At 36.8% G+C, this 17994-nt stretch overlaps 3 protein-coding genes and 1 non-coding gene across 4 annotated transcripts; 2 read left to right on the top strand and 2 right to left on the bottom strand.

The window, feature by feature from the left end:
- Positions 1–293: 293 nt before the first annotated feature.
- Trnat-agu (transfer RNA threonine (anticodon AGU)) lies at positions 294–366 on the bottom strand. The gene has a single exon. It is a non-coding gene; the product is annotated as a tRNA-Thr (tRNA).
- Positions 367–592: 226 nt separating this feature from the next.
- Positions 593–6642, top strand: LOC141898873 (merlin-like). The gene is made up of 14 exons (XM_074785012.1): positions 593–798; positions 1392–1523; positions 1767–1973; positions 2389–2540; positions 2621–2831; positions 3256–3330; positions 3565–3678; positions 3937–4059; positions 4360–4491; positions 4820–4905; positions 4987–5089; positions 5194–5387; positions 5466–5625; positions 5778–6642. The coding sequence occupies exons 1-14, from the start codon at positions 700–702 to the stop codon at positions 5826–5828; spliced, it is 1839 nt and encodes a 612-aa protein (XP_074641113.1). The 5' UTR covers positions 593–699; the 3' UTR covers positions 5829–6642.
- A 667-nt stretch (positions 6643–7309) lies between these two features.
- On the top strand, positions 7310–11155 carry LOC141900490 (uncharacterized). Its single transcript, XM_074787406.1, has 7 exons — positions 7310–7336; positions 7540–8068; positions 8310–8456; positions 9250–9306; positions 9854–9909; positions 10057–10156; positions 10783–11155. The coding sequence occupies exons 2-7, from the start codon at positions 7559–7561 to the stop codon at positions 11002–11004; spliced, it is 1092 nt and encodes a 363-aa protein (XP_074643507.1). The 5' UTR covers positions 7310–7336; positions 7540–7558; the 3' UTR covers positions 11005–11155.
- Positions 11156–11400: 245 nt separating this feature from the next.
- On the bottom strand, positions 11401–15971 carry LOC141900136 (leucine-rich repeat-containing protein 14-like). Its single transcript, XM_074786898.1, has 7 exons — positions 15780–15971; positions 13934–14196; positions 13167–13507; positions 12924–13025; positions 12742–12834; positions 12413–12582; positions 11401–12297 (listed from the first exon to the last, which is right to left on the bottom strand). The coding sequence occupies exons 2-7, from the start codon at positions 14116–14118 to the stop codon at positions 11560–11562; spliced, it is 1629 nt and encodes a 542-aa protein (XP_074642999.1). The 5' UTR covers positions 14119–14196; positions 15780–15971; the 3' UTR covers positions 11401–11559.
- Between the last annotated feature and the right edge of the window lie 2023 nt (positions 15972–17994).

The following is a 17994-nucleotide window of genomic DNA, read 5'->3' as shown; positions in this document are numbered from 1 at the left end:
ACACACACGTCACATAGGCGGAACGTAGATTTTTTCCTCGATCAAACACTTTGCGGAAGTTCAAACCTTGCGGTTTCTGTGCCAAGTTCAAACCTTGCGCTTTCTGTGCCAAATTTCGCCCAGACAAAAGCACTGACTGATCACAGTTCGGGGCTAAAGAGAACTCGACATTCGAAATTGTAGAGATGAAACCCGATGTTTTTATCACCTTAGGAGGCTTAATCTGTATTGTAGTGAAGATATTTATATTTACTTCTCACTAAAAAATACTTGTAGAAAACGAAGAGCAAAATAGGCACCGCTGGGATTTGAACCCAGGATCTCCTGTTTACTAGACAGGCGCTTTAACCGCTTAGCCACGGCGCCGCTTGCATAACGTAAGGGAGAATTTTATTAATATATAGCGTGTCATTATATATCAGTCTACTGAATTGAAAATAGATTTTGAATGTGTTTAATTTTTCTTGACATTAATGTGTTTATATCAATGGATATGAAATGTTTCCAATTGTATTTGAAATGACTGTTTAAAGAATTCTATACATAGTAAGAGGGTAAACGTTTGCGTTCCGTTTCAGAGTCTGCACTTTAGCGATGACAAATGCGGAAATGAAATTTTGACGATTAGAAAAGTTTTTTTAGTTTTTGTTGTTTTAATGCTGGACTATGTGACCACTGTACGGAACACTGCGACGTAAAATGCCTCTGGGAACTTTGAAAAAAAGTTCCAAATCGCAAACGAAATGTTTTCCCGTGCGCATCACGACGATGGATGCTGAACTGGAATTCAGTATCGGAGTGAGTCATTCTGACATTCAATCCAATTCAATACAATTTTCAAAACTGTCTCAAAATGTCAAAATATTTTTGCCACCATTTAATTGGTGCCATTTCTTTATGATTGACTAGATAGAGAAACTGCTAGTCTACCAGGAAAGTAACACATTTGGAGCGACTGCAGTTTAGGTGTCCCTAATTAATAATGGTTTATGTACCTAACCTAACCATAACACTATTCTTTAATAACACTAGTGCCACACAGTGGAAAGGTGACCCAAACTGCAGTTAGACCACACATTTTGCTAGATGAGAGAACCGGTTACTAATACTCCTTAAGAAAAATTAGCCCACCCATGTCATCATGACAAAACTAGCAAGGTACAGCCGACAACAGAGAGAGTATAGGGTCAGGGAATGTATTGGGTGAGACGGGTTATTAGATATTAAGCAATCAAAGCCTCCTATAAACTTAACACAGATAAAAAGTTGGTTGTTTGTCATTGACATTGAATGGATTGCCATCACTTAGAGACTAGCAGGACTGATGAATCAAAACAAGTCGATTTGTACAAATCTCAAAATTAGCCTAATTTTATTCCTTTTTTATACAGGCAAAAAGCACCGGAAAAGAGTTGTTTGATTTGGTTTGTCGAACGATTGGTTTGCGTGAAACGTCGTATTTCGGTTTGCGTTACGCGAGTTGTAAAGGGAACTATTTAACATGGCTGAAATCAGAGAAGAAAGTAAGACATTCGTGAAGCTTTAGATACAATGAATGTTTCAGACCAAGCTCCAATTCAGACCCAAAGTATCAAAATTTCGACTTGGAATTGAGTTTTTATACCAAAAAATTTTTCAATACTGGATTCTTAGAATATAACTTTCGTGTCAGTAAATTTTCACAATGTACATTACGGTATGATGGGTGTGTTTCAGCGTGCCCTACCCCTGATTTTGATTTACTGCAAATTTTGTTTTTGTTTCAGGTGTCGGAACAAGATGTACCGAAAGAGTCGCCGCTTCCTCTTATGTTTTTAGCGAAGTTTTATCCGGAAGACGTATCGGAAGAATTGATTCAAGAAATTACGCAGCACATGTTCTTCCTGCAAGTGAAACAATCGATATTAGATATGGACATCTATTGCCCACCTGAAGCGTCAGTCCTACTTGCATCATACGCCGTCCAAGCCAAGGTTTGGTTATTACTTCATATCATTTTGGTCATAGTGGAGGATGTTTCATCATTGGATATCAAGTCAAAGTTTTAAAAATATTGAGGCTTTTTAAAACATAAAATCTACAGATGCCCTGTTAATTGAATTGTCAAAGAATACTTTTACCCAGTCTATATAAAAAGCTCATCTACCCTTAGTAGGAATTGAAACTTCCTCGAATTACCTGGCTAGACTTGTCCATATTTAATTCCTTGAAGTTAAATTCGTGAAGCCATCAGTTTAATATCCATGTGAGGGATGATGAACTTTTCTAGACCGGGTAGAAGTATTCCTCTTAATCACCTAGGTAAACTAACATTTTATGTGTTAGAAATCATTAGTATTTCTCAAATTATGAATCTTATTTTGGTACAATTTTTGATTGACGTTACAGTATGGAGATTACGATGAGTCATCTTATCAGTCGAGTATGATGGCACCTGAAGATTTGTTACCTCAACGCGTTATTGACCAGTATCAGATGACGGCTGAAATGTGGGAAGATCGTATTAAACAGTGGTACGCTGATCATAAAGGAATGTCAAGGTATGTTTAGATTACCTACTAATAAAGCTAGCTTATGATCATCACTATTTTATATGAATTTTCGATGATTTTGGTTTCAGAGATGAAGCTGAAATGGAATATTTGAAAATAGCTCAGGACCTCGAGATGTACGGCGTCAATTACTTTCAAATCAAAAACAAAAAAGACACCGATTTGTGGCTCGGCGTCGACGCCGTCGGTCTCAATATCTACGAGTTAGACAACCGATTAACGCCGAAAATTAGCTTCCCGTGGAGCGAAATTAAAAACGTTGCATTTAAAGATAAGAAGGTATTTACGAGTGAATAATAATTATAATAATAGTAATAATAATAATATGTGTCTTATATTGCGCTAAATCTAGCCAGGCTGCTCAGAGCGCTTTACATTTTCAGTATTATTACCCCAGCCAATTTCATACTCTAACATGTATCAGTCATCTCTCCCTGGGGAGAAGTAACACCGAGCTGCTAACAAACCCTCAGGAGTCATCTATCAGGCCAGGTACCCATTTACTCCTGGTGGAGAGAGGCAATGAGGATAAGTGTCTTGCCTGAGGACACAACGGCAATGTACGGGGTTCGAACCCACGACCTGGCTTCCCAGAGCCGGACACTCTAACCACTCGGCCATACCGCTCTTACAGAAATGTGTCTGTGGTGTTTCGGTGACAGAATACTAACGTGAAGATTATGATTATGACCTTTCGTTGTAGTTTACTATCAAAACAATGGATAAGAAATCTCCCGATTTTGAATTTTATGCTCCGAAGCCGCGAATAAACAAACTGGTATGTATATTGTATGTTTCTAGGACGATTGCCCCTGGTACAAATGCCTCTTGCTTGAAGTCTTAGATTAGAAAATAACAGTGTAAGAAAGTTTAAACAAAGATTAATCAGTAAAAATTGGAAGGGGGCAAAATGTCCGACGACGATTATCCTGATAATTACATTTTACTTCATCAGCCTTAGTGTTGCTGTCTATTGTACTCGGATTTATAACCAAATTATTTCCGTTGGAAGGTTTTGGAATTGTGCGTGGGAAATCATGATCTATTTATGAGGCGTCGGAAACCGGACAGCATCGAAATTCAGCAGATGAAATTGCAGGCAAAGGAGGAGAAAGCACGAAAACAGGTAGAGAATCCATAATAGAATTATGTCAAATTAGTCGATAATAACTAAGGCACTGCGATAGATATCTAGATTTATCAGCAAAATTGAATTCATTGACCTGTACTCATTACATTGTCAGTTTGTCTTTCATAGCCTTTTCTTGTATTTCAACCTTTGGCACTTCATCTCTCAGCTTCTTGTAACCTGTCAATATAAATGTTACTGCCGACATTAGATTACACTAAACAGCATTGACCAATCTATCCATATTCCAATCAGGTCGAACGATCTAAGCTGGCCAAAGAGAAGGAACTACGCGAACAGGCTGTCAGGGACAAAGAGAATTTGGAACGACGCATGCAACAAATGCAAGAAGAAATGCGCTTAGGCCAAGAAGCACTTGTAAGTCATTAGTTATAGAAAAAAGTTGAAAACTTGCATTGAAATTTCCCTCTTTACAGACAGACCCACTTAATTTGGATCTTTTTGATCTAATTCAGAAATATGTACATACAATATTCTGTTTAATCAGGAATTCTGATAAACCACATTAATTTTATTGGTCCCAAATAATCTGAATTAATCTAGTTCTACTATATTTGTAAAGTTTCATTGGCTTCTAACGTTCGAAAAAATATTGTTTTGCTTTATGATAGGATTATGGCATGAACACGAATCATTTATCGGTATTCTCTTTGTCAGATGCGATCAGAGGAAACTGCTGAATTACTGGCTGAGAAAGCACGAATAGCAGAAGAAGAAGCCATGTTACTGACCCAGAAAGCTGCTGAAGCTGAGGCTGAAACTCAACGCATGAAAATTGCTGCTCTAAAGGTAAAGCTTTTACTGAAATCTATCAACTGTTTATGTAAATGATTATGATTGAAATAGAAAGCGAACAAAAATTTCAACTTTTTGACTCAAGAAACAGGATTACATTGATTTTGGCAGAGTTAACTATTACCGGGGGTATTGTTATTTCATTGTTTACCATATTTGGTGCCTTATTCAGTAAGATGCTTCTGTAAGATAGCTAATGATATAGCTTCTGGGACATAATAAAAGTGTGGCTAGTCGTAGCTTGAATAAAAAGAGTTTTCATTCTGGCCAGCACCTTTGCAAATGGAAGTAACTTCATACGATAACTTGTGATCATTTTCAGACTGAGGAGGAGAAGATGGTCATGGAACATCGAGCGCGAGAGGCGGAGATGATTGCTGCTAGAATGGTTGAAGATACAGACCTCAGGTACTGAAATATTTCACAGCTAATCTCGGTGAATGTTGATTGAATGTAATCTAATGTAGGTAGTTATGTTAATGTTGACAGGTTACACGAAGCTGACCAACTGAGAGATGAATTGTTGAAGGCTAAAATACAAGAAAAAGCTACGAAAGACAAACTAACGATGTTAACTCATGGTTCATATGCAGTAAGTACCAGTCGATGAATTTGATTTCATTGATAAATCAAAATACGGGTCACAGTACTCAAATATTTTAGAATAAGTATATTCAAAGCAAAGTCTGTTTCCAGGGTCTCTATAGCTTTAATCCGCTGGTTTCGGATTTATCGGATCTCGGATTGGAATCCGGATTGCCTGGCCTCGGGCGTACTGATAATTCTTCGGACTGTGAATTGGGTCAGCTTTCAATTTGCGACGAAGACAGCTGCGATCTTACAACGGATGCCGATATGGATCAATTGTCGCGGGAAATCGAGAAAGAAAGGTACTTATCTATGTGATGAAGAATCTTTCACATGAACAGCTGAATCATTAACGAATGATTTATTGTCGCATTTTTCAGGGTCGAGTATTTAGAGAAAAGCAAGCATTTACAGGAGCAATTGAAAGAGCTGAAATCCGAAATCGAAGTTCTGAAAGTCGAAGAAAAACAAACGAATTTTGACCGTTTTCATGAAGAGAATGTTCAAAAAGGAGATAACAAGCATTCTACCTTACAAAAGGTGTGTTAGAAGTTGCTGCTGATTTTAAAGTTCTAGATCCCCCGGTGTACTAGAGATTTCATTACATGTACCAAGAAGTGTTTAATTAATGAAAAAATGTCCTATTCATTGCCACAATTGTCTCAAAAATCAAGTTGTTTTTCATATTTCAGATCAAATCAGGGACTACGAAAGCAAGAGTTGCATTTTTTGAGGAATTGTAAACTAGTTTGGATGTATGGTGTGTTGTATTATGCTGATAAGAGGTATCTAAGGTGCTATTAAATGTTACTACCGATTGAAACTATGCCGAAACATTTGCGTCGACCATACTTTTTATATTGTTGATGAATTTTCTCATATAGGACTCTTGTTATGCGAATCGTAAAGGCAGCTTTGTCAATTAATTTCATGGTGCGGAATGATTATGATTGTACATAATTCCTTCAATCGTCAATGTCCTTTAGTTTTAATATTAAGTACAGCTGATCGTGCAGCTTAATTTTGTCATTGATTTTTCTCTGAAGAGTTGTATCGAAATCATGTTGCTTTATTGTTCGTAATTGGCTGTGCACAAAAATGTTGTATTCAATATTGCAGACTGTAGCGTAGACTCATAGTTTCTATTGTTGACCGCGAGCCCAGTTCTACAGTTATCGACTGAGACTAGCATATGTATAAGGGGTAATCATACCTTATTAACTCGTAAGGCTTACCTAATTCAATAGAACTGGTTATTGATTGGTAATTAACGCGATAAGAATAAAACAATACGTTGTTGAACCTGGTCTTGGTCACGGTCTAGTTTGTAGTGTTTTAGAATCTATGTGAAAAACGTGACGCTTTGTGAAATAATTGCTTATGTTTTAATAATCCCTTAGACATTATTTTAATGTTATTCGATGTTAATAAGAATCGTGTGTCTTCCCTCGCCTTGTAACTCATGAATTTTAAAGCATTTTTATACATTTATTTAAAAAAATAAAACCATGATCGTTTACCGCAATGATCCGTTTTTATATAAGAGTTCGTGTATTCTGAGAGTTATGAAATACAAAAGAAAATTTCTATAGATTTGGATTTGTTCAGTCGTTGTTGTCGTCTTGGTGAGCTGGCGGTTCCCTCGCATAACTTTCGAATTAAACTAGCAGAACTTGAAAAAAGGAAGTGTCTCAAAACTTGGCACACGGATATTTAACTTGTTTACGCATTATTGACATAGACTTTACGCGAATTGTTACACTTAGGGCGGAGATCACTGTGGAAGCAACCACGTCCAGGACTGGTGAAGATCGAAGAGGTCTTGATTGGATCAAATACAAGATATTTAGTTGGAATAGACTTTCATTTCGATGACTTTTGCAACGAGAAAACGCCAATGCAACTGATTTAACTGACAAATCTACAGTGGAGCTCTTCATCGGCGAAAAGCCTACTTACGTATACCGGTAATTAATCATAATCATATCGTACACACTTTAAAAGAAAAATTAAGATCGAATGATTCATCCTGAAAAAAATGAATTAACATGACTACAAAACTGATTTTTGGTTAGTTAAATATTGAGTATTGGTATTACAATTAAATCAATCGTGGAAACACTGCTGTCGTATCTGTGCTTTTATATATGTGTCGTTTGGATCCAGACAACAGCTGCAAGTAAGTAACAGCTACTACTGGAAACAGTAAATGTTGTTGAAGCAGTAGGAAAGGACGCCTTTTGATATCTATGTAGGTATATATATTTTCGATAATATATAAACGTTTGATTTCATTCGAAAATAATCCAGATTTGTGCAATTCATACTGATTCCATTAGGGCGAATTTACGTGGACATTGAGTTAGATCTGAATACTTTATGGCAAATCTGTGGTACATGCGCAGTGATTAAAGAAATTTCTAAATCGTGAAATGTTTTTATTTATGATTTCAGAATTGCTCGATATACCGAAATGGTGCGAGCATTGAGTTTAAGGGTGTTTGAAATAACTGCGGGATGTTTGATTAGTATAGCTATAGCTTATCTGATACCATGGGGACTTTGGTTGGCGTGGCAAAAACCGTCCGACGTACTAAAACGCAATGGAATTACGCCGTATTTACTGCAAACAAGCTGTTCTATTCAATCCGTGCCAAGATCTGATGTGATTACGGATAATGTTCTTAGTTTTACGTTTTACAACGCGTCCAGAAATCTAGCGACGGATATCGATGACTTTAACGATGTAGATAAGTTCGAGCAAGCGCGACTGCTTAGTTCGGCCGTCTGCAATCAGTTCGTCTTGGAAAATTGGGTAGCATGTTGGCCTGCAGGTGAATGCTTACTTACTCCAAAAACTGTACAAAACATAGATAAAATGGTGGACGTGTGGCTCAACCCAGAAAGTCAAGCAGCACTTTGCGATATAATAGACGGGGCTGATTTCTCTAGCCCAATGAATAGCAACATTCAAAAACGAAACGTAAGAGCATGTTTTATGTAAGAATTTTCATCAATGAATTTCGATATATTATCATAGGTTTTCATTTTCATTTTTTCTTAATTTGTGGTTATTTGGATTTTTGGGGTTATACATAAAGATAATCAATGTTCTTTCATTGAAGGCGAATGCCAATATTCGACGTTTAGAAAATGTTTGCCATCCAAACACCTGTGTATTGAACATTAATATGAAAAAAATATAAATCTTTCTATTTCTATAGTTGCAGAAAAGTATATTCGACTCAGCTGTGTCGTTATGTATTTTACTGAAGGCTAAACAAATAAGTCGACCTTGTTTGGCAAACATTTTGTACATGCAACATGCCGAACACGCTTACGAGGCGCAAGCAAGCTATTTGTCACCACAGGTATCGTAGAAAAAAAGTATTCTATCACCAGCAGCAGTTTATTTATATATGTTTTGATAACGGAAAAACGTAAATTGCGTTTTACACGTGTGAAAATTCTCTGGAGTCAATCATCAAAATGTTTAGCCCAATAACGTGACCTTTTTTCTAACAAATTAATAAGCGTCTATTTGATGATTCCATGTTGATTTTCCTTGTCCGATGTTGCTGTTATTTAATGGGACTCATGGTATATTATAACTATTCGATTTTAAAACAATACCCCTTACTAAAAGGAACGACCACATTTTCAACCTGGGTCCGAAGGTATCGTCGTATGGAAGTGTCCTGTGGGGACATATCAATCATGTTTTTCATGGATTTTTCTATGAATGTACGGAAAATACGTAAATACAAATTACTTGGTGATGATTTATGACAGGTGTTGGCAAAAAGGAAACTTATATTTCCAATTTCTCGAGTCAAGTTCATCTCAGTCGAAAATAATTTTGATGAATAATTTTTTTCTGATGAGTATTCTATAACTTGGCCACTCATAAACCATGATTTGAGAATCACCAAAATGTTTAGTATCATCATGCTTTCAAATGTGATATCTTTTAGATTATATTTATAGTTCTTAGAATAGAGGGATTTATGATAATGATTTTGTGCTCGCGTACGCGCAATCGTTGGTCAATGACCTACGAAAACGACAGTATCATATCCCTTGCAAGGACGTGAAAAAAAACCTTAAAATGCATGTATATTATATACTGAATAATTGAATATATATACTTTTTTTCATCTTCAGTCACTTTGTGGATACAAGAAATACGGTCTGACGTGTCATTATGAAGGCTGTCGATCAGTGAGTTATAGCTCAGTTATCTAGAGTATTCCATTTTTGATTTCATTTACGTTAAGATACTTTGAAGTCGAATTTTGAAACAGACTCAACTCCGGGACCCAGTTCCACAGTTGTGAGTTAGAGATAACTCTGAGTTAAAGTTAGTTCATTTTCAATGTTTTAACCCAGGGTCAAATCTTAACTCAGAACTGTGGAACTGGACCCTGTTATAGGATCGCATTGACGATATTTCATGCATCGTATTGGTTAGGAGCGAGTTTAACAGTTTTAGCATTGTTTATACATGATTACACCAAATAAATGTAATAATGAATAAAAGAATGTATCTGAAGCAGCGAGTAAAAGCCGCTCCATAACCGTGGACGCTTAATACATATTTGTAATGATTTGATATTGACATTCTAGCTTATAATTTGGTCCCATTCTATTTTCATATCTGTCAATTCGTTATTGTGAATGTGCGAATTTCTACTAATAGTAAAATTTCAAATAGTTATTTTGCATCATAATAGTCAATATCTCATAAATTTTTCATTATTCTGCGTAGATGTACGAGAAAATGATGTGTATGGGTGATGTATGTGGCCATCATATGTTCCACAGGTAAATATGATAGTACTGTGAGTTCAACAACACGAAATGATAAGAGATTTAACTCCAAAGACTTCGAATCTAATTAAAAGGTCCTGGATTTTAGATCAGAACTGAAAGTCACCAGTTGCTTCGATATCTATTTCTGTCTTGTTTCAGATTTCCGAGGTGGAAATGGTTTTTTGACTACCGTTATCATTTTTCTGACAAGTGCCAACTTTCCAATGAAAAATGTCAGCAATCTCGATATGTCACACATGTATGTATGACCCGTGTACCCTGCAGTCAACTCTCGGTTATCGCCCCACCCTGCGCATTTATCCGAAACTCCCGGCAATCGCAAAGCAAATGCTCGAACTCATGCTTTCACGCTTCCGATTTTTTGCCAAATTCCATACGCGCCATCTGCCACACAATTTTCTGAATAGTGATGAAAATGTGGTTCATTTTCGTTCGATTATCCGCCGACGAAAATGTTTGACTCAACAGTTGGTCTAAACTGTTGTTCGTAAATCTCCTCCGGATGTTGTCCTCTAACTCACCCCCTTCTGAACACCCATGTTAGATTACGGGGACTTCCAGAATTAAACTCTCATCAGGGTTCAATTGAGGAATATTTTGAATAACAGCAGCAAAGTTCTCATTACTTCTTATGAAGGACATTTCAATAATTCAGTCCAATTAATGATCACAATGAATACGAGTAATTGTGAGTGAGTGTCTTGAAGAAAATGGAAATTTCTTGGGAGCTGGGAATTCGCTGGGAGTTGACTGTACTAATCGCCACCAAGTTGAGAGAATTACATTTGTTCATCATCCACACATAATCACGTGGTGCCGGTCAGCGCTCCGATGATTGATGATTGATTCATTCATATTTTCCAGGTCCAGCCGCAATCAGAGTGGCATCAAATCTACAGGACGTTTAACGACCACGCTTTTTTCGTGGCCATAATACTATTCTGTTTCGCTATTCTATCGTTCTGCGCGGCGTTACAAACCGAATACAAACGCGCAGCTATAGAAAATACATCGGATAATCGTGATTATTCCTGTATCAAACCGAGCATAATCGTGCACCTAGCACCGCATAGTGAGAAAAAATAGACTTAAACTTATGAAATGATGAATATAACTTAAAAATGCAATCGTTGTAAATGGTTTATATGGTGGAAATGGGATGTCGACTGCTTACTTTAGATACAACAGTCATAACTTGTATATCGCTTTGTCATATATTTGTAAATAAAATAAAATATTGCGTGATGTGTTCAAAGAAAAGAGATCGTGAGTACTTTTATACTTTTTTGTCATCTTGTAAAGAAGTTTCTAGGCGTCATTTTGTGGCGGTCCCTCGAGGTCCCCGTTATTACGATAACTTTCGCTCTTTTTTGAAATATTAGGATCATATGTGATGATTTTCGAAAAACGATCTAATACCAATAATTTCGGAGTTAGATAAAAGGGCAGTTCTCGATTACGTTTAAAATAAAAGATGAAGAATATTTCTGATGCCGCAGACAAGATGTTTATTTCCAGATACAGATGGAAACTACATATAAAAGGAATATGATGATTATAGTATCGTAAATAAAAGGTTTGAGTAGCTAAACGCTGCAAGTAATTGATGAAACTCGCACTCGGTACTTTTTGGTCCGTGGTTCATTCGAGTAGAATATCTGGCCTTCCTTTTTGTTTCAGATATCTGTACGTACGAGCCCGTAGGCGACTTTTATTCAGGGATCGGTCCGATTCATTATTTCCGGGGAATGCGTACGCCTCGGGTAGAATGATACACTTTTGTAGACTTTGAATTTTTGCCACTTCGAAGATGATCGAGTGCAAATCCTCCCAAGACGGCGGAGTAAAATTCTGAATGCACAAAACTTTCAAAGTGGCAAGCGACTGACATTCGTGTACGATAGTTTTGATGGTTTGTAACGATAAACTACAATACGATGACGAAAAGCACGCCAATAGGTCCATTCTAGACAACGTGGCTAAACACAAATTATGATACTGACTCAAGTTATTTCGACTGATGTTCAGTTCCCTGAGAGCGTTCAGAGACGGCCAATTTTTCAAGAACGTCAAGTCATCCTCGGTCAATCGACAATCCCTTAAATTCAAATAGATCATCGGAGTTCGTATACCGGCTAGTAGCGTAGAAATGTGTGATTTCAGGTTACAGTACGACAGATTCAGTTTTCTCAAATTTCGATAGAGCCTCAAAACTCGGTTTAGTTTAGTGATTATGTCCGTAGAGACGGTTACGTCGAGAGTATTTGATAAACTGAGGCCGCTTAAGTTCGGCATCGTATTCAGACCTCTGATAAGAGCGAGCTGCTTGGCTTTGTTGGTCGACACTTGGTTATCCTCCATTTCAAAATGGCTTATGATCTAGAACAAGAGAAATCACACTACGCATTTATCAAGATATTGATACAATGTATTTCAAATCAAACGAACTAAAATTAAATGTCAGACATATGTACACCGGCCAATAAAAATTTACCAATGGATCGAGAATTTTGTTTATGTTTTGAAGCGATAGAGCTACTTCGGGGATACTTTGCATCCACAGTTTATTGCAGACAAATCTAAAGGGTGTAATGTGCTGCAGAGCAAGCCCGATCGGTACATCGTCCATATTCATCTTCAGATCAAGCATAATCGTTATGGGACCTGAAATATACGCAGATTTTTCTAGCATAGCTATTATAGCATTATTTGTGTGATTGAAAACACTGTGTGTGTACCGAGCAGATGTTTATGACAATATGTCTATCTCTCACACACGAGATGTTCAATTGATTTAAGTATGTGACTGAAAATATCTATTACCGAACATATTTCCGTGTTCCAGATCTGGTTCCATATCCGAATAGATCACTGTGATTCTGTTAATGAATCGCTGCACCTTGTCTTTTGAGATCTCTGCAAAATATGCAATATCGATCTCACATACATCGTTTTTTACAGGATATTAGACATTACATAACGTGTTCTATCTATCACTATCATACCTATTGTTCCTTTGAGATAGCTATGAATATCCTCGACGCATCGGTCCTCGGGCCTCATCCAAAGCAACGGCAGACGACATAATTCTTTGCATAATTTTTTGTCTGAAGAATGAAGAAAAAAAAATGTTGGATCGAAACATTTTACTTCGAGATAGCTGATTTCTATCGTGCGGTTAAACCCTTCCGTTCGGCGTGATCATGGAGAAAAATCCTTTCGTTCCTTGAAGAAATAAATGTTCGTACCTTTATCAAATTTTGTGAAGTCCAGGAATTTCAAACGTGACTCGGGTTTCTGGTTCAATAAACCAAATATGAAGGCGTCCAGTAGAGTCATGTTAAGCCCGTTTACCGGAGCAGTAACATAATTTGGTTCTATGTAATCTTCTAATGGCAGTAGTTCGTGGACGGTAAGTACCGGGGTTGGCCATGTCGACAGAAGATTGGTGATAGCGTGTAGTTCACGTTGATATATCGCTTCGGTCAACATCATTGGATATAAATCGAACGGAATCTCTTGATTTTTTACCTTGGCCATGTTTAACGGGTCGATTACCATTGTATGAATACAAGTGTCTGACAGCGATCTGAAAAAATTAACCCAATTATCAAGTTCGGCGAGCAGATATTTCTCGATTTTTAAACGTTTTTATTATTTTATTATTTGGCGCCGTTTGAATATTTCAAAAGGTGAATCACAGCCCTTTTCATGAACTATAATATAACCAGAAAGGACCATTACCCTTACACCTGCCTCTTCGTCACATAGTCCACGTTATAAAGAAAGATTAATATATATAATTTCTGCACACTTAAGTATCTTTTCAACACAATTTATCAAATCAAGTCAATCCAAAGAATATCTCTTGATTAACACGTTAACAGATGTTTGATTAAACGTCCAAACCGTTGTAAACCATTTGTAAGAATTTAACATTTTCAAAAAAACCAGAGTACGCTTGTTTTGTTTCGGGAAACATTTGAGCAAATATTTCTTTTTTCAAAACATTTACCTCGGAGATCTGATGAACTCTCCTTTGTTATTTTTACGACAATGCAACTGGCCGACCTCGTCCCTGTACAGGTGATATTTATAATGACCTTCGGTCATCTGTAACGGGTGTCGATACAAGTCGCAGTCGATCGTGAAATTCTTTCGATTATAATCGATATCTTCCATAGCACTTGTCATAGCCATTTTTTGCGCAGTTGTGAGAATCAAAAATCCTTTGAATTGATTCCCGATCCTGTGTTACGTTGACTGGTGATTTTTTTTCTGAAAGAAAACCAGATGCTATCGATTATTTTCACATATGATCCATGCATTTCTTTTATACCTTTTTGGATTTCGATTTTAGCATAAGTTTTAATGAGATTTCAGGTATTGTCCAGATGCGTCATAATGGCCTCAACAGTGGACTTTTTATTTTAGTTAGCCACCGATAGGATGCACTGTGACGTCATGCAAATACTCTTTAGTCATAAATATACAATTATTTCAACGTGTTTTATATGATTTCTTTTCTATTTCTGGGGCCAGTTGCTCAAAAGTTTGTTTAAGATAACCGGCGGATGAATACCATTGTAACAATGAACTTTTAATTGTCAACTTAAAACTTAAAAATACATCCTCTTTATGCGCAACTATCCACTGGTTAACTCCAACTTGCCTCTGGTCTCTTTTCCGTTTCCATCATCTGGTCCATCATGTTTCTACTCACATTTCAAAGATCCAGAGATACAGGAATGAACTCTATTCTGATGCGTAGTAAGGCTATGATCATATACACGTATAATATATCAGATTTGGCACTTTCCCTCATGACGTCAATAAATTGCGCATTCATAGATTAACGCTCTCAGTTTAGTTCGATTTGATGCTATCCGAATCGTAATCCGCATGCGTTTACGACCTCATGCTAGCCTAACACCCTCAAACGATAGGTAATTCGAAATGCGCAACGTGTTTTGTATATGTATATAAGTGTATGGTCGATCGTGACTCAGGATGAATACTTATGATATAAATGAATATTCATAAAACATTATTCTAAAAGATGTTTCATTAACTCTCATTTTCAACGTGTGATCCAAACATCGTATATCCAAACATCTTACTACCCGCTCCAGAAAGGTTAACGAACGAGCAGATAAAAACTATAGCTTACATTTGAATAGATTGAATCTATACGGAGCGGAAACTAAAGAACTTACTTATTTAATACTTATTCAAACTAGTGTCAAACACGCGATGGAAAAAAAAGAAGAAAAGTTTGAAAAATTTGACGTATTTAATGATACTAGAACGTTGCAAGCGATTGCGGTAATTTTAGGTTTTCCAACCCAATGAACTTGTAATATAGCTCTCGTAAAATCTTATGTAGTCGAGTGCGTACCTTCATGCGCCATGAATAAACGTTGATCTTGTACGCAGTACTATTACTTGAAAATGGTTTTCGTTAAAAACTGAATGATCTGACTATTACACTTGATGAAGATTTCTATATTCGTCGATCCCGCTTTAAAACTGTTCGGTTTTTTTTCATTGTGCATTTCTCACTCATGTTTGTCCTTATTTGGGATATTGCAAATCTTTACCTCTTCAAGTCATACGCGAGTGCCCCCCCCCCCCCTCCGATTCACCACAATTACAAGTCAACCAATTTCAGTTTTATTACAATCACGAAGGGCAAGGAATGTCAGCCGGTGGCGAGATTGGAAAATCTTTTTAAGATGTTAGAGAGATGACGGGATGCCTTCTTTAAATGGCATAGAATCACATTTAACATCCAAAGCTGCTTCAGGCCTTCCACTACTGCGTATTCAAGCAGCAAACCGCTTCTTCCTACCACAACTTACCTTGGTGAAAATCCAGGCCATATATGATCAGCTTTCTCTAGTGAAGTGGCTCGTACGAACCGAGAATGAAGGCGAATCCAACGGAGATGAATATTCCGATGAGAGCACGAAAAGATGTATCGTAATACGAAGACTTGAAACTTAAAAGTTATATCCTATTGCGTATGAGGTGAAAAACTGATTTGTCGATGATTCAGTCTATGATTTCAAGGTATAAAGGATGTAGATATTGTGCACGGTATTTCTTCTGTAACTGGCTAAACAACTACCACATGACTACATCCTCGATAATGACGCCATACTACACGAAAATAGCTATCTTATTGCATCTGGGGAACTAACGGAGGAAACTTTTCATCAGAGCTGTTTGCTTTGAACGCTACAAAAACATCATAATTCTGCTACCTCACCGCATTTCTAACCGCTATAAAGTTCTTTTATCGGGCCGTTTCAAACATACGTGTACCGAAACAATAGCACTCGAAGGGACCAGGGAATTCACCCTGGCAGTTGTATCTTGGAGTAATCAAACCAATTACTCCAAACCAGTACTCGATCGGACCATGGACGTATAAACTAGATATAATCTAGTTTATACGTCCATGATCGGACATGGCCAACTCACACAAAAACGAAATCATATTTGTGACTTCCTAACATATTTTCCGATCCTTAACTCAGAATTTCGCTTACCTCGAAACAATTTTGCCAGTCTTCAGTTTGTCCCGAGTTAGGCGAAGGTTGACTGTAATAAGATTAACATTATTCTCTAGGCCGTAGCCAAACTCAGACCTGGTTATTTAAAACTGACCAGGACGTTTAGCAGGTCTTTGATAATTTCGTCTTAAACAACTACGGATTCGACCTCTTTCTCCAGAGTTGACTTCCAATGAACATTACCTTACAGACATGAGGACTGCCGGGGCTGGTGTAGCTCAATGTCGTGGGTGCATGAGCTTTGGGCGAAGATATGAAAAGACATACGAATACAAATATGCACTAAAAAAACTGACGATTGTTACTGATAAATTATATTTTAATTTCAGCTATTAAGAACTATAGTATTACATACATTCATTGACATGCGGTATAAAGACATAAATACAAAGTACAAACTTATACATACATGACGCAGGGTATATAAAAATAACAGATATCCCTGATAAAATAAAGTGTAGCATATATCCCCACAGTTTTGTTTTCCTATAAACAGCTTATTCACATATATAAGTTCATACATAATTTACAAATTAGACAATTATCACAGAGATAATACATACATTATCATAACGAACAGATGGACAGGTGAAGTGGACATTGTGGAGAGTTTTTTAAACAGTAGTTCGGCTAAAAAATTACATGCCTTGTTTCTCATTTCTGCTCAGTCTAAGAGTTGCCCCGGCCAGCCGCCTATATCTACCCTGCATGCTAATCTTTTAACAAATTATGATCAAGCTAACCATTACAGACCTGGCAGCTGTAGAAATGAACTGATTACAAATTTCATAGCAGTTTACAAAAGTGACCAGGCCGATGAGAAGAAAACAAGGTATCATTTTCTTAGCCTATACGGACGTCTAGATACTTTTTTACACTATCAACAGTGCCTTTTCTCAAAATATGATTCAATTTCGCTGCCAGAGAATTAGTGGAACTAGGAACCCGTGGATTCTTCCAACACATTATGCCAATTAATCTAACCCAGAATATGTACCAACACTTACGCAATCACTTCCAACGGATTATCTTCAATAGTGCGATATTCTTTTAAAATAAATTTCAACAAACAAAAGCATAACATATATATTTATCATAACATATAGAGGAAATACCGGTAGTTCAATACTGTGCAGGCAACAAGAAAACAATTACCATTTATTCATTGCAAATTATGCATATACAGTGGAACCTTGTTACAACGAACTTCAGGGCACCATAAAATCAGTTCCTTATAAACGATAGTTCGTTATGAACAGTTTGGAATTAATTAAATTGTTTTATTTGGGACCAAATTCTATATTCTATATTCGTTATATCCGATGAATCGTTGTATCAAAGTCGTTATAACAAAGTTCCGCTGTTTATATATTCAAAAATTGTCGCATCCTAACAATTCATAATAAATATCGATCACCTATACCGATCGAATACTAGTATGATATGATATCATTTCAATGCAGTCAAATAGCGAGACCAGATATTGCTGATAGTTAGG

Source organism: Tubulanus polymorphus, chromosome 2 (assembly GCF_964204645.1).
Source record: "Tubulanus polymorphus chromosome 2, tnTubPoly1.2, whole genome shotgun sequence".
NCBI classification, from domain to species: domain Eukaryota; kingdom Metazoa; phylum Nemertea; class Palaeonemertea; order Tubulaniformes; family Tubulanidae; genus Tubulanus; species Tubulanus polymorphus.
Note: the sequence above shows the minus strand (reverse complement) of the source record. Positions and strands in the feature narration are given on the sequence as shown.